This window comes from Tribolium madens, unplaced genomic scaffold (assembly GCF_015345945.1).
Source record: "Tribolium madens isolate multiple individuals breed KSU strain unplaced genomic scaffold, Tmad_KSU_1.1 Scaffold_97;HRSCAF=244;Tcas5.2_LG3a, whole genome shotgun sequence".
In the NCBI taxonomy this organism is placed as follows: Eukaryota; Metazoa; Arthropoda; class Insecta; order Coleoptera; family Tenebrionidae; genus Tribolium; species Tribolium madens.
Window position 1 is genome coordinate 4,904,390 of NW_025401069.1, and position 15,889 is coordinate 4,920,278.

Sequence of the window (15,889 nt, forward strand, 5' to 3'; positions counted from 1 at the left end):
AAGTGGGAATTATGATACTTTGTAGACTTTATTTATATTCTAGAGCGCATTTCAGGAAAATATTTTTTGTTTATACAGGCTGTCCCAAAAATAAGTTACAATACAAGCTTATGTTTTTTAAATCAAACATCATATATTTCTTGGCATTTTTGTATGTAACTTTTAATTTCAATTATTAGTCGATTTTGCATAGTTTTTGAATTAAGTTGTTTTTTTTTTGGCAAAAACATCCTCTTTTTAAAAAAATTTTACACAAAAAGTTAAGACAGCTGGAAAAAAAGTTACCACTGTAAAGAGGAGAAAGTATAAACTTTACGATTATAACATTTTCCAATGTATTGCAGTCGAAAAGTTACAAGAATGTCAAAGTTTCTTAAAAGTTAAATAATATAAAAAATTTAAACGAAACATCCTATTTTTAATTTTTGCATCTCATAGACTCATAAATTGTCTAACTAAAAAAATAAACTTTTGATGTCTAGAATTGAGAAATTAAAAGATATTTAATTTTAATTGCTAATTGTAGCAACAATACCTATCATTAAAAGGAGTATTGTTCATACCAAGGCAATTATAGTCGTTCCACCACTGATCACATTGTTGCTACAATTAAGATTTAAAATTAAATATCTTTTAACTTATCAATTCTAGACGTCAAAAGTTTATTTTTTAGATAGACAATTTATCAGTCTATGAGATGCTAAAATAAAAAATGAGGTGTTCCATTCAAATTTTTTAAATATAATCAAAAATATTTTCCTGAAATGCGCTCTAGAATATAAATAAAGTTTACACAATATCAAAATTCCCACTTAAATAATAACTACTAAGCTACAGAATATCGGAGCTGAGAAGAATCATCCTGTATAAGTACATACTCGTATTTTTAATGAAATCCGGCCTTACTAATGGGTTGTTACCGTTTAGTGCTTTTTTGGATTTAACTCACCAATCGAGACACCTGATGTTCACTGAAATAAAATTGAATTATTGCTGCATTTCGTGTGATCGGTATATAATTTTTAAAATTTGCACTTGAAGTTTGTCTATTGCATTGAACAGTTACTGTCAACCCTTCTCCAACTGAGAGGTGAATTACTGGGATTCGAATTGTTATCGCCCACATTGCACGTTTTGGTCCTCATTATCATTAAATCTGTCCTAATACTCGGTCTTCTCACATTGGGCGTAACGACACCACACGCATCGCTTAATCTCCGTTTTACCGAAAGCGTATATTTCTTTGTATGGTAGGATGGTGTAGAAGGGGGCAGAGGACACGGGGCCCCAAAATTGGCACTGATTCTTTTGTGATGGTTCGGTGCCATTTCTTGAGGCAGATTAGCCACCACAAACAATTGGTAAAAAACTTCATCTACTTTTAGGTTTTTCTTGGCTGATGTTTCTATAAAGGCACAGCCTGAATCTTGAGTGTCACAGTATAATTGAGCTTCCTCTGCAGTCACTGTTCTGAAATAATGAAACATTGCACTAAAGTAACAAGACTACCCTTTATTCATCTCTTTTTCAGTAGCATTTCACGCTGCACCATTTCGAGGATCACATTTAATTGTGAGAAAATAATTAAAGCACGTGTTTCAAGAAGTGACAGTCGTTAAAAAGTCGCTACAAAGTATGTTATTAAAATTGACTAAGAAAATGCTGAAACGTTGGAAATTTATTGGTGAAAATGAAACGTACTAATGACTAATGACGTAAATAAACTAATTTCCGTTTCTTTCATGCTTTTATTTCCCATCGTTAGGTGCAGTAACGAATAAATGAAACGATCGTTTCGGAATATTACTCGAAGAGATCTCATTTAAACACCAGTTAGATACGCTTTGGAATAAAAGTGAACTTTAAAAATCACTCCCACGTAATTCTCTCATGTCATGAATTTAAAATGGCAATGTTTTGCAGCAACTTTTTAATTTTTCGCTTAATTAAATTTCAGCATGTAAAAAATCCATTTTAATAATTAATTACATTTTCTTCATTATCATTACTTGATAAGATTCTCTAGAGGCTTGCATTGCATGAAATATACCACTCGGTTGTGAAATTCTTGAATTATTAATACTCAAATTATTGATTCACTTTATTAATAGGCTGAAATGTGTATCATCAGTTTGCTTTTTACATTGTCGTTTTTAAATGTTCCTTTGATAAATGCCCATAATATTTACTAATAAAAATGTTATCGAAGACAGAGTTTTCCAGCGGCATAAATACTCATTAATTATTCGCATTTGAGGCGGCTTTATGGCTGTGTAAAGCATTAATAAAAGTATAATAATAATCACTTGTTGGTATTCTTTTACGAGTATTATGCTGTGTTGTGGGTAAAAAGTTGCTTCAGATTGGCACAAATGTTTATTTTTAGTAAAATTTTCCTGCAAGCCGAGAACTTCTAATCTGTTTAAAAAATCATTTGAACATATGCAGGATGAGTCTTACTTACTATCGTTAATATTTTAAGCATTTCAAATTGAATATTGATTATTCATAGGATTAAAATAAAGGACACTGTTAAAAAGCTGTTGCATTTAAACTGCAACTTTTGATAGTGAAATTTATTATTTATATGCAATTTTCCCGTGAATAATACAGTAACACATTAGATTCAATGAAATTATTTTGTCCGCGTCCTCTCTTATGTTTGCGCGCAATTAAGCCCCGCCCAAGTGTGTACTTCAAGCTTTTACTCCACTCTAAATAAAGACGTAACAAACATGGATGAAACGCTATTATAAAAAAAAATAATAATTTTTAAATAAAAAAATTTGTCAGATTATATTGAAAAATCATTACCGTATACGGAGGTACTGTCAGGTATACGACATGGTGGTATATGCGTATATAGGCTGTTCCGGCTAACCCCCACATTAGAAGTATTGGAAATTCTAACAGTGATATTTATCTAAAATTTTGTGAATAGCTATAATCGGTTAGGTCAAGCATTAATGTTTACTTAGTCGAAATGCAAGAATTGCAATAAGTGATAAATAAAATAAATAAACAGTGACAATAAAAACTCGACACAAAATTATTTTTCCTTTTTATTTTTCCTAAATTGTTAGTATAAGTTTACGATATAATTCATAAAGTATAGTGTATAGATAACCAAAAATCCGTAAAAAAGTACTTTTTACAACTCATATGTCAATAACATTATTTAAAATTGACCGTAAAGACAACGAAGTAGAACGTCTAGTATGCATGTGAATAATGCTTGTTGTATTTTTTTTATCTAACTTAAAACAAAATAAAATAATAATTAATGCATTACGAACAACTAAGTATAGGGAAGCGACGGGTAATTGCGCTCATCTTATTTGAGTATTATTCAAATTTGTTCATGGACCGCCATCTAACTTTATAATAAGGGAAGTATCTCGTTCATAAGCCATGTTATTCAGAAGTGAAATATTCGAGTAGTGTTGTTTGATGTGTTTTGCGTACTGGTGTTATTACTTCACTTAATATTTCTACAAAGGTTTGTAAAGCCATTTAAATTTTTTTCTTAATTAAAAAAATGGGAGTACTGCATCTACACTTGTTAATTACAACATTATTAACCATTTTTGATAAATATCCGTCTTTGAAGTTATGCCAGTGTTTTTAAAACTTCAACACAATCTGGGCAATTGCATATGCTTTTTTTGCAAAGAATTTGGAAAAAACGAGCTATGGTATAATAAGTGTTCTTGTGGAAAGTGGATTCATGCAAGCTGTTCAGGGGCTGATCATCCACATGGATATATTTGTGATTATTACAAATAAAGTTTAAAATGAACAAAAATACGATTAAACCCGTCACACCAAACTTTTATTTTAAACACAACGCGTTTCAACCACAAAGTGGTCATCCTCAGGTGAGAATAAAAACTAACTAATTTAACAATAAATTATATACTAATTTTTCCGAGTTTCACTTTCCCTACCCCCAACTAATGAGTAGAGGGGAGAAAAGGGGCCGTTGTCTAAATTTATAAGCTTATCTCTATTTTTAAATATTTCAAGACTCTCAAAAGCGCCAAGAAATTTACAATTATTGTCTACTCTAATAATTTTTACATTAGTTTCATTGATTCTATAGTCTTTTTCAAAAATATGTTGGGCCACATTTGATTTTTCAAATTTGTTATATTTTATAACTAGGGTTATATCTTTAAACTAGTTAAGACCCCAGTGGTGCAATATTTATATTTTTTTAATGAACTGTCAATAGAGTACTTAATAAAATTCGCGTCAACAAATTATTATTAGTACTTAGATAATCTTTATGAGGATGCAAAAATACATGTAAAAGTGTCAATTGATTGATTTCGAGTTTGTATAAACCTGACGACAAAAATCACCCGGTATTAAGTTCGTTTGGTTCTAAATGACAGGTAATGTTGAATATTTCAAAAATGGAAGCACTGTACTTAGTTAAATTAACAAAATTTACAACATCTCATGTTACGAACATATGACTCGTTCTCGATAAGTTGTCGTTATGTGTCAAAACGTTCATTCAAAATGAAAAAGAGCACATCTCGTAACCACAGAGTTGAAATAATACATTAGTACAATTAAAAACGTTTGCTGTTGTTTTTATGTTCTGTTCAGTCATTCCAATAAACGTGAAAAAATCCATCAAACACAATTAATTGATAATTCTGAACAAACTTTCTTAATTAATTTCAAGTCAATTTGTGTGAAAGGTGGTTGCACACATGTTTGACAGTTTGAGATAGTCCATCTCAAAATTCAATAGTTGCTGAAGTTGAAATTTAATCAGTCGCTGTATTGAACATGGATATGCCATAGGAGGTATTTTTTAAATTGAAAAAACCAATTACTTACTTCATTTCCTTATCGCTTTTATTTCCTGCCAGGATCATTGGAACTCGCGGTAAAGTTTTCTTCCTCGTTAAACCACCGCTGTTTGAAGCCGCCCCTGCATTAATTTTCGTTTCTAATATCTGCTCTCGTAATCTTATTGCTTCTTCAAACGTTTCACGGCTGTCCATACTGAACACGATAATAAATAAATCTCCTGAAAGCAAGTCAATGTGCACTCTTCAGAAAGATGGGGATTATAGGAATAGAGAAAAGTAGACGTTAACGGTACTCGTGTTACACCTAATTAATTACATAAAAGATCGAAAGGGCGCTTTGCCATTTTCACAAATTGACGCCACATGAAATAAAGTCCTTTAATGCGTACAAGCTATACAAAATCTATTTGAAAGGCCTTTTTATGTAACGACATATGACAGCATATCCCCAGCAAAATTAATTTACCTGTTAGAAACGATAACCTTCTCATGGCAGGAAACGGGTGGTTGCCGGAAGTGTCCAAAATATCAAGTTGATAAATTTCCCCTCTAATTCTATATAATTTTCTGTGGAAATCTTCGATGGTTGGGGTATAGCTTTCTTGAAATTTGCCACCCAGGAATCTTGAAACTAAACAAGTTTTGCCTACTCTAGCTGATCCTAGAATCCAACTTGGTGAGATTTTTTCAACGAGGATTTATTATTATACCCAAGACTACTAATCTGAAACAGTTTTTTTGTGGAGGGATCACGTCGTCACAAGAATTTGAACTTCCAGGGCTTGGTCCAGGTCCTGATGTTACGACTGAATGACAATCGGTTGATGTAATTGGAACTTTCTCGTTCCGTTTGGCACAAAACCAGTTCGTACAAGAGCTTAGATCCATAATTCGGCTTAATTGTGTCACAGTACATCACGAGATTTTAAATACTACAAATACATGTTTCAATTAAAATGCAAAAAGTCTATATGATGAAATAATAACAATTTTAATTCCAGCAGTACAAGTAATCAATACAATCAGTGTCTGTTTTTATTTAAAATTTTTGTCATTTTCTGCTTTGTTAATAATCGACACCTGACCTAATAAAGAAGTTAAAAATAAAAATGAAAACGGTAATTTATTTGCGTAATTGTCATTGGTGCACCAACAGGATAATATTTCTACCAAATTGCTTATTATTATTATTATTAAAACTTTTAAATTTTGTTAAATATTTATTTATTGTTATATGAAACTTTTTGTACGTGAGCGCTCATGCTTCACTGCAAAACTTAATTGTTTTTAATGCATTTTGGATTTAATGCACACAAACTTTAGACGCTCGCTTCCTATAAATTTGCTAGAAGATTTATTACCAACTCCTTGCATAATTTATTATCGGCAATATAACTGACCGCAAATAATGTAGGGAGAGGTCGTTTTATGCCTTAACAACTTTACTATAGCAGCTGTGTAAACGAGAATATCAAATCCCCTTTTTAAGTTGATAACTCTTGCATATTTTAACAAAAGCATAACAAGTTGAAGTAAAGTTTCAAATTTTCTTTTTGTTTTGTCAAAACAGGGAATTAGAAAAAAACTTGATAATTTTAACTGAAATATTTAACATTTAGCACCTGTGAGAAGTAAGTTTTTATTTTCAGTAACTATGCAGCATGTCTCAACTAAAATTTGCGTCCAAGTTTGGAAAAAATGCTAAAATAAGTCAATTTTAACAAAAAAATAAATAAATAGTAATTACAAGTAAGTAACACATTATTTTTAGGATACTTTCCTTCACAATACTTCTAAAATTAAAAATTGAAAAAAAAACATGGTTGCATAGACGATTAGACACTAAAAGCAAGTTCAAAATGATGTGTCGGGTTAAGTGCTATTTAATTTTTTTAAATTAAGGGGTGGTTTTGGGTGTTAAATCAATGCAGAAATAACTTTAACGAAATTTGGTCTTTCTTTAAGTTAAAATTGACCTGTTTCAGCATTTTTTCAAAACTTTGACAAAATCGGAAATTTTAGGGGGTGCAAATTTTCATTTTGTTCCAGAATAAAAATAATGTTCAAAGGTTGGTGCTTTTTTCCAATTTCTTAAAAAATAATTAAGAATTTTATTTAGGTTAGCAACATAAGTTTTGAAGTGAATTTTATTAAAAGTAATAATTAGAGGAAATGGAAGTTGACGGTTTTGTTAAATAGCTAGGTATATTAAAAGAAATTTTTCTCGAAAAAAGTTAAATTACTGGATTTAATGTATATTTGCGATTAAATTTGTGTTAAATAACACTGCTTTTTTATTTTAGATGACGAAAGAAAGTAGGCATACTTTAAGTTTTTTGAGTTACTAAATGTGTAGAAACTCAAAAACAGTCCAGAAAAATCATTTTTGCATACTGATTATGAAAGTTGATTTTTCATCACGATTAATCGTATAAAAAGTTATACTTTTTTAAACGATTCCTATAGTTATATTTCTATTGTTATAGTTATAGTTATAGTTTCTATAGAGTTCGTTACAAAGAGCTCGCGATACATTACGATTTGATTTATCAAATTGATATCTTTTTGGTCTTTGCAAAAAAATGTTGTGTACAACTCGTTTTGAAAGTCCTTCTTAAACTCATTTGCAAATTCGTGAAAAACAGTATGACTTTCAAAAATAGTTACAAATAACTATTTTAATACTTTTTAATATTTTTAATATTGTAATAATAATAAATCAAAAACCCTCTAACTATTAAAAATTTAATATTGGTTCCAAATTCGCACCCCAAAAAAACATATGGTCTAAAAAGATCACTGTATTGCTGGAACGAATTGTCAAATAATTTAATTCTTGAATACAATTATGGCACACAATAAGGACATAAGTGGATTAATACAAAATTGTTTTGTGTTGGTTATTGCAATTTTTGCGTTCTTCATTTTTCATCTTGATGATCTTTCTTTCACTATCAAATAGGAATGCATTTTACATCACGCTCAAATGTTAGAGAGATTGTAATTGATCATATACTTAATTAATTTACGGAGTGACTTCAAAGTCGGTTACATGAAGTTCCGACATATATTGAGGCTTATTCAGTCAAGGGGATGAGCCGTATAAAAGGTTATATCCATTTTTTCGTGTTAGTACTTACATTCATGTCAGCTGTTAAATAATTTGTTAAAAAAGTTCAAGGAAACTCCAAATTTCCTGTTATAATTTTGTGTTTGAAGAATTTTTAAGCCATTATCAACTTTCGCTTGTTTGCTATAGTCGTATTTTTACCTCAAATAAAAGCAAGAAGTCTGAAGTGTTATTGATAATATTTTTCGTTAAACTTCTGAGTTCTCGTAAATTATACACTTATGTTGTTAAATACATTTTGACTTAAATCTAATTCCACTTGCTAACTGAGTTGTTTTAACAACTAACCTTAATGGCTAGGTTTTATTGTTACAGTTACGGGTCTGATGATAGACGAAATGATCAAGATATGGCTACATTAAAGGTAATGCAATAAAATGATAATAACAATTATTACGCTGAAGGGTGAATACTAATGGCATTTCAGTTTGATTGCACGACTGTCATCAACGTTTTGTGATTGTTTTGTTTATGGCACATATTGCATTAAACTATTAAACAGAAATACAAAGATACGAGGGAAGAAACATTACTGATAAGTCTAAAAGTTTAATTGTTAAGTATTTCAACAGTAAACAAGCATTAGTGCTGATGTGCTGTGATACAATCTCTCGCAGATTTGAAGTTCGAGTTTGTACAATTAAGTCAGAGAAATTCCCCGTTTGAATTTTTATGATCCTAATAAAGATACGTGAGTGCACGATAAAAAATGAAATTTCTTAGGGTTTGGGTGGAGAGAAATTTAATAGTGGTGTAAATTTTTTAAAAGAATAATCAGATAGGCCGCTGCTGGTGCCGAGGCTTCTCAAACAAATGTTGCATTTTGTCATCATTCTGGTCATTATGTGGTAAAGTATTTTTTTTTCTAAGATTAGGTAAATATTTACCCGTGTGAGAGAGAACTTTGGTTTACTTTGCCTCACACTTTAAAGGAAAATGTCTGTTTCATTATTCAATCAGAAACTCAATTTTGGAGGATTCTCACAATCCCGATAGACCTAAGAGGAAATTAAAGTTGGAAATAAAATTTGTTTAAATTAAAATAGTTGCAAAGTCTCTAGAATAGTTTATTTCCTTCGAGAATTTGAAGAAAAGAAATAGATTTTTTTGTCCAAATAGAAAATCATTTTTACAGAAAACAATGTTAAAGATAAATACCTAATACGTGTGTATGTGAACTTCAGCTGAAAAAAATGTGAAAAATTAAATTATCTTAGATAAATGAATATGATTGTGTTCGCTTCTATCTGACGTTTTTTGAATTCCACTTTACCGAATAAAATCTTTTATAAAAAAAGTTTTATTAATGTTTTATACGATAAATCCATAAATTGATAAATAATAAATTACTTTTGGTTCTTCTTGATTTATACATTTTCAATCCCCTTTTTATTTTTCGTGTTTTAGGCAGACACATTACAAAAAAGCTTTTTATTTTAGCTCAAGTTATAAAATGCACCTTATACAAACAAAATTGTAATTTTTAGTAAAGTTTTACGCAAGATTTAGGCACATTTTGTACAATTAATTATTTGGAGTTTTAATTTTGTTTCCGAATTCGGGAGGGAGGACAAATTATTGTAATCCAAATTAAGCAAATGGATCCAATTTTCATTTGTTCGTTTAATAAAGATGAGGTTGGTTCCGGCATTACCAAGAATAAAAATTAATAAGGCGGATTACAGTTGATTGAATTTGATTCTGACAAAAAAAATCATATCTTGCAATTACAACTATAACTAAAGCTATTGACGAAGTTAGAATTCAGCAAATCCTGCTAATGTGAATTATTCACTTTTTAAAAAATAGTGTTCTATTATTATGTACTTGTACAAACACTGCTTAAATAATTTTAACGGCAACAATAGATTTCTAGTTTGTGTGTTTTTGTATAACAAAAGATATTAGGAGCGTAGATTATAATGCATCAGTAGTTTTGTGCGCCTGTTAGCGTTTTATTTGATTTATAACGTATACAAAACTTTCGGATTGGCTTTCCGGGTAACTTGTTGATAGATACTGGCAGTGAATAAATTTCGAATTTTACTGGTACGTGCATTAACAAACTAATGTTTTTGCAACAAATTCAAATAACGTCACATATACAGGGTGCGCCAGAACTCGCGTCCCACAGAAAAGTGCCATGTAAGGTAAGATACCAGGAACATGGAAAAAATGTTAAAAAAAAATTTTATCTATAAAAATTTCGAAGTTATGAGAGTTTAAATTTTGAACTTAGACTTTATTTATTTCTCTTGGAAGAATAATTTTCCAAGTTTTTTTGATGTAGGTTATTGAAAGAGGAAACAAGGAAGCTGTATCCTAAATTGTAACTCTGTTTAATGTTATTTGTGGCTTTTATTGGCCAAATTTTTGTTTCTTTACTAAATAATTGTAAAAAAGCATATACAAGATCATCAGTATCCTTAAATAGATATAAAAAATGTCGAATGTCAAAAAATAAATGTCAAAATTTTTTGACAGAGAATTTTTTAAATATTTTTTTCATGTTCCTGGTATCTTACCTTACTTGAAAATTTTCTCTGGGGCGCGAGTTCTGGCGCATCCTGTATAATTCCCATGAGTTAAATATAATGATAGGAGTATTCAAAGAGCTATGAAACAAAAGACAACAACAAACAATTTTTTGATATTATATGTATACCTGAAACATTTGTGAGTTTAGAGACAAAGTTTCGCGTCAGTTGGTCGATTTATTACAATTTAACAATCAATACTTTTTGGAAAAATTAGAAAAATAACAGAGTAAAGCACCAAGGTGTCTTTTTTACCAAAAAATGCTAATTTTTAAACAATTCACAAACGAATGACGGTCGTGAATAACGATTCTCAACCTCAGAAATGCTAAAAACTCCCTCTTGAAGGAAAAAACTAAAATATTTTTTAAACGTAAAGCAAGAACACTTACTGATGATATACCAAAGTCTATACAAACAATGAGAAGTTGTATGAGACCATTTAGGACTTAAAAATGCTCTCGAAAAAAACGTCCAAAATTTTTACAAAAAAATCTGTACAAATTGTAACTTGTGAAACATAATGCGCGAAAACATAATCAAACACTATAAACATTTGTACTGAAATACGTCATTCGTCTTCCAGTGTCGATTTTATCTTAAAAAAAAAATTAATGAAATGAGGAGTTTTAATGTCTCATAACTATTTTGCAGACATAATAATAATGTAAACTCTAAAACAACCTCTACATTAATAACCTCATTTGTCACTCTTGACATGTTTATGTCATTTTGACTTATTTACTTTCAAAAATAGTGATTTGTGGCATAACAAAGGGTAGCCAGCAGATCAAAGCAATGATTTAATTACACTTAGTTCAATTAACAAACTTCCTAAGACAGACAATTTGTTTAATTAACAATTTTAACAACAAAAAAAATAAGTTTAATATTCAAATGTCAGTCATGATGACAGTAAAAGGTAATTTACAGTAAACTTTTTAAAGTTACAGAAAAATACTGCCTGAAATTTTAATTCCGCAACTGTACCTACATGTGAAAAAAGATTGGGAATAGTGTATTAGTATTAGAATTTTCTCTCGTATAGAATATAATTTCTTTAAATTCTCTGAGTTTTCTCAGACTATTGTAGTTTTCTACCTGGATTGTTCTTATTTTACATAATGTTAATGTATAAACATAATGTTAATTTTTATTAAAAATTCATCTCGGTTTTACGTTTCGATTTTATGGATGATCCGAGTTTTTTTTCTTTTATGGATTAAAAAAACTAGTATTTCATTTATTTCATTTTAATCAAAAATTATTTCAGACATAACAAAAATCAAAAAAAAAAAATAATAAATAATAATACTCCTATAAAGTTTTCAAATATTTAAATTTTCAAATTTTTGCACTATTTATTGAAATAAAAAAAGTATAAAAATGCTTTAAAACAGGGGGAGTCTTAATTTATACACAGTCCCTTTATTTCAACTTTAAAATTAATGTTGGTTTAGACTGTGTAATTTATGTCAAAAAGTTCGTAGTAGTTGTAAACAACATTTAATTTAAAGCTCCTTTAAATTCGATTATGAAACTGGAATTTAGTTTTTTAAACAACATACCACCTTTTCCAATATTTAAAAATATAACAATCGAATTAATACTTATAGTCTAAGAGCCCGCGGCCGCCAGATCTTCGTCATTTTATAAAAGTTACAAATTTGGCAGCGTATACTTTCAACACAGGTATGGGGAAGTATGAAGTTTGAGTCATCGTGGTTTTGGTTTTATATTATTCTGAAGAAAATATGAAAAAATTACGCTTCTTTATTTGATAAATTTAAGTTAGTATTTTTTTCTTTTTTGCTACCTGTGCTACTTGCCCATTGTTCCTACCTGTGTTGGAAGTATGCGCTGACAAATATAAAATGACGAAGGTCTGGCGACCTTCTCTTACTCTATTAATAATGATACGAGAATGATCCAAAAGAAATTTTGATTTACCAAATGTTTATTTTTTTTATAGTATCTGTACTTTTTTGTTGTGTTTACAACCAAAGCTTGAACTGCTACATTTGGTTACCAGTGTACCATTGTTTAAAACTTTCCATGTTTTCAGTAAAAGTTATGCGCAAATCATATATTTTATCATCAAACATCGGAGAAAAAAGTTTCATAAGTAGTTGTGCGATTTTAAATAGAATCTACTGTCTTTTTATTGATTGAATCAAAATTTTAGGGCGGATGCTTCCGTGTAGTTGCGGAATTAACTGTACACCACGGTTTTAAAATCCCACAGGTCAGCATATTTTTATTTTGTTAAATATTGCGAAACGTCGGAATTAAAAGTTGCTTTTGGGGAAAATTTATTGCTTAATCTAATTTTACGTCTAGTCGTTTCCAATTTACAACACAAAAACCGGAAAGACGCAAAATTCATTAAGAGATTAGAACTAACACTTCAGCAGGTGACCACGAATCACAGCGGAAGCAACTCTAAGTAGAGAATTATGTTAGCACGTTTCAGCAGGTGGCTTCACCCAGTAGAAGAAACTTTAGAAATCTAATCTACAGACAAATTGAATAAGTAAATGGTAGCATGAAATGTGTTATCCATCATTATAGTAATAATTTCAAAATTATGATTTAATAAAATTAGGGACGTTATGATGTTGGCACCTAACTGAACTGCTGTAATAAGTTTAAGGTCATCATGTCGATGTTTCTGGAATTGAAATTAATGGGAACGGACTGTACGTTGGCGCAATTTACAAATCCATTAGAAAATGATTATCTACAGAAACTAAAGAATTTTTTAAATACATTTTCTAATGAGGTTAAATTGAAGTAAACATGTTATTGTGTCTGTGGTTAGTAATTCTAAAGCATGCGATGTGCAGCAAGTGGTCAATAAAAAAAAAGTTCTAGTCAACATTACATTTGTCCCCATTACGATGTTTATGATTCACAGTAAAAATATAGTTTTCTCCGCCATAGATTATTTTAATAACAACAATAACAACAGCAATAAAAACATTGTAAATACATACCACTCATGCAGATATTTTTGAATGAGAATGGTCAGCAATGTTTAATAATTTTATTAAATATGAAATTTTTGAAGGCCTCCATTTAGTCCGTGTATTAAAGCTATGAGTATTTAACTGATAAAAAATTAAAGACACTATTTAATAGTCAACATTTGAGACCTGCGACGCTCGGCGTCGGTGACTACAAAAGCGTCTAAAGCGCCCATCTACCATGGACCAGACAGACAAGCATCCCCACCACCATTTGAAATTCTCCCCACTCCCGCCTAAAATCAATGGCTTATCCTCGGTCGGTTACGATGATGCCTGTTTCGTTTGTTGTTTAAGTTGTCTGTCAAAAATCTGTGTTTATTCGGCCAAATAAAAAAAAACGTAACGAACTTCGTTAATTCCTCTTGCGTTCATTCGTAGAAAAGTGTAGTTCGATTTTTTCAAACTTTCGCGATAACGAGTTCATTAAACTTTCTAGCGAAATGTACGTCATTACCGTATTATTATTGTCCATTGAAACTTGGTACTGAAATCACAGTTGTGACGTATTGGGTGACGTTCATCTTGACAGTACTTTATAGCTGTTTTATTGTCGGTAGGTAATAATAAATAAAATTAACACACTTTTTATATGACCACCTCAAGAACATGTCGCGAGTGACCTCGACTGCTATGTGACCCTCTTGCAGGATGATGTCGCTCCCTAACGAGGAACTGGTGCGGAAACGGACCTCTGCAGATTTTGTTTTCGGGAAAGTCATAGGAGAAGGCAGCTTCAGCACAGTTTATCTTGCCAAAGACGTGCACACGAGCCGAGAGTTTGCAAGTAAGTTGCACTTTTATAGAGTTGAGTTGTACTTCATTATTGTTTCAGTTAAAGTCCTGGAAAAGCGTCACATTATCAGGGAGAAGAAGACCGAATACGTGACCAGGGAAAAGAAAATCTTGCAAATTTTAGGAAGTTCCTGTAAATATTTTGTTCACTTGTACTACACGTTTCAAGACACCGACCGGCTGTATTTTGTGTTGACCTATGCAAAAAACGGAGAGTTGTTGCAGCAGATCAACAAAGACGGCGGTTTTAGTCTTGAATGCACCAAGTATTATGCAGCTGAACTTGTTCTTGCCTTGGAATACCTCAATCTTAAAGGAATTGTGCACAGGGATTTAAAGCCTGAGAACGTTTTGTTTGATGAAAACTGGCATATTTTTATCATCGATTTTGGTAGCGCGAAAATTCTGGGCCAAGATAAATCCTCAGACGAAGAAAATCAAAAGAGGCGTAAATATAGTTTTGTTGGAACAGCACAGTATGTTAGTCCTGAGATTCTAAATGATGATGAGGCAACTTGCGCTTCGGATTTATGGGCTTTGGGGTGTATTATCTATCAGATGCTTACTGGCCAAATGCCGTTTAGTGGTCCTAGTGAATATTTAATTTTCCAGAAAATTTTAAAACTGGAATATGAGTTTCCTCAAGGTTTTGATAAAGTCGCAAAAGACTTAATAGAGAAATTTCTTGTTATAACTCCCAGTAATAGACTGGGGGCGACGGATCAAGTACCTTATAAAAGTATACGAGAACATGAGTTCTTTAGAGAAATTAATTGGGACGATTTGGGACCTCCTCCAAACTTTTTAGCAAAGTCTGAAAATACTAGTGATATGTTTATCATCCCTGATGATTTAGAACCAGGGCTTGATGAGAAGAAAGCATCTAGCTTACATTTTAGGATGTTTCAACCTCAAACGCCTCCTAGGAAAAAATCAGAACCTAATAGGAAAATAACTGACTTAAGTCAGGAAGAAATTGAGCAAAGACTGGAACAACAGAAAAGTAATAACCCTATTTATCATGAATTAGTAGAAGGGAATTTAATTCTAAAACAAGGGATTGTTGAAAAAAAGAAAGGAATTTTTCCAAGACGTCGAATGTTATTGCTCACATTGGGGCCTCATTTATACTACGTAGATCCTGTGACTATGATTCTTAAAGGGGAAATTCCTTGGAGTAATGATTTGAAACCCGAAGCTAAAAATTTTAAAAAGTTTTTTGTACACACTGTAAGAGTTTCAAAATTTCTGTTGCTATAAATTACGTGTTTTGTTTTAGCCTAATCGTATCTATTATCTAGAAGACCCCGAGGGGTATGCCTTGGAGTGGTGTAAAGCAATAGAAGAAGTGAAGGCTTACTATTATCCAGTACAACTGTAGATAAATGTAGAACAATGAAAACTGTTTAGTTTTGTTGTATTTATTTATATTTTATTTAAATTATTTGTTAGCTTAACAAATTATCAATCTGTAGCAGACCGTCTTATTTATAATATATTGTTTTAATTGTAGTTGAGATTTATATTTTTCGTCAATAAATGATTTAATCCTGCTCTGGTGCGTTTTCGTGT

At 30.9% G+C, this 15,889-nt stretch overlaps 3 protein-coding genes across 4 annotated transcripts in view; 2 read left to right on the forward strand and 1 right to left on the reverse strand.

Annotated features, from left to right (window-relative positions):
• LOC123014983 (BAI1-associated protein 3) overlaps positions 1–15,889 on the forward strand; it is a 119,015-nt gene that overhangs the window by 4,580 nt on the left and 98,546 nt on the right. The gene's annotated exons all lie outside the window — the stretch shown is intronic.
• LOC123014987 (GTP-binding protein Rhes) lies at positions 202–13,666 on the reverse strand. The gene is made up of 5 exons (XM_044414361.1): positions 13,493–13,666; positions 5,540–5,761; positions 5,296–5,490; positions 4,855–5,047; positions 202–1,470 (listed from the first exon to the last, which is right to left on the reverse strand). The coding sequence occupies exons 2-5, from the start codon at positions 5,715–5,717 to the stop codon at positions 1,047–1,049; spliced, it is 990 nt and encodes a 329-aa protein (XP_044270296.1). The 5' UTR covers positions 5,718–5,761; positions 13,493–13,666; the 3' UTR covers positions 202–1,046.
• LOC123014986 (3-phosphoinositide-dependent protein kinase 1) lies at positions 13,277–15,870 on the forward strand. 2 transcript variants are annotated; one of them, XM_044414359.1, is made up of 4 exons: positions 13,277–14,078; positions 14,129–14,309; positions 14,358–15,547; positions 15,597–15,870. In XM_044414359.1, exons 2-4 carry the CDS (start codon positions 14,174–14,176, stop codon positions 15,696–15,698), a joined length of 1,428 nt encoding a protein of 475 aa, XP_044270294.1. In that variant the 5' UTR covers positions 13,277–14,078; positions 14,129–14,173; the 3' UTR covers positions 15,699–15,870. The 2 variants fall into 2 exon arrangements, with proteins under 2 accessions (XP_044270294.1, XP_044270293.1); XM_044414358.1 differs by having other exon boundaries at positions 13,278–14,078; positions 14,173–14,309.

Excerpts from the sequence above, each read along its gene's own strand:
- LOC123014987 (XM_044414361.1), bottom strand. The coding sequence starts at position 5,717 with ATGGATCTAAGCTCTTGTACGAACTGGTTTTGTGCCAAACGGAACGAG. Across the intron at positions 5,048-5,295 it reads AAGGTTATCGTTTCTAACAG|GAGATTTATTTATTATCGTG; the intron begins GTAAATTAATTT and ends ACTTGCTTTCAG. Across the intron at positions 1,471-4,854 it reads AAAAGCGATAAGGAAATGAA|AACAGTGACTGCAGAGGAAG; the intron begins GTAAGTAATTGG and ends TCATTATTTCAG.
- LOC123014986 (XM_044414359.1), top strand. The coding sequence starts at position 14,174 with ATGATGTCGCTCCCTAACGAGGAACTGGTGCGGAAACGGACCTCTGCA. Across the intron at positions 14,310-14,357 it reads CACGAGCCGAGAGTTTGCAA|TTAAAGTCCTGGAAAAGCGT; the intron begins GTAAGTTGCACT and ends TTATTGTTTCAG. Across the intron at positions 15,548-15,596 it reads AAAAGTTTTTTGTACACACT|CCTAATCGTATCTATTATCT; the intron begins GTAAGAGTTTCA and ends GTTTTGTTTTAG.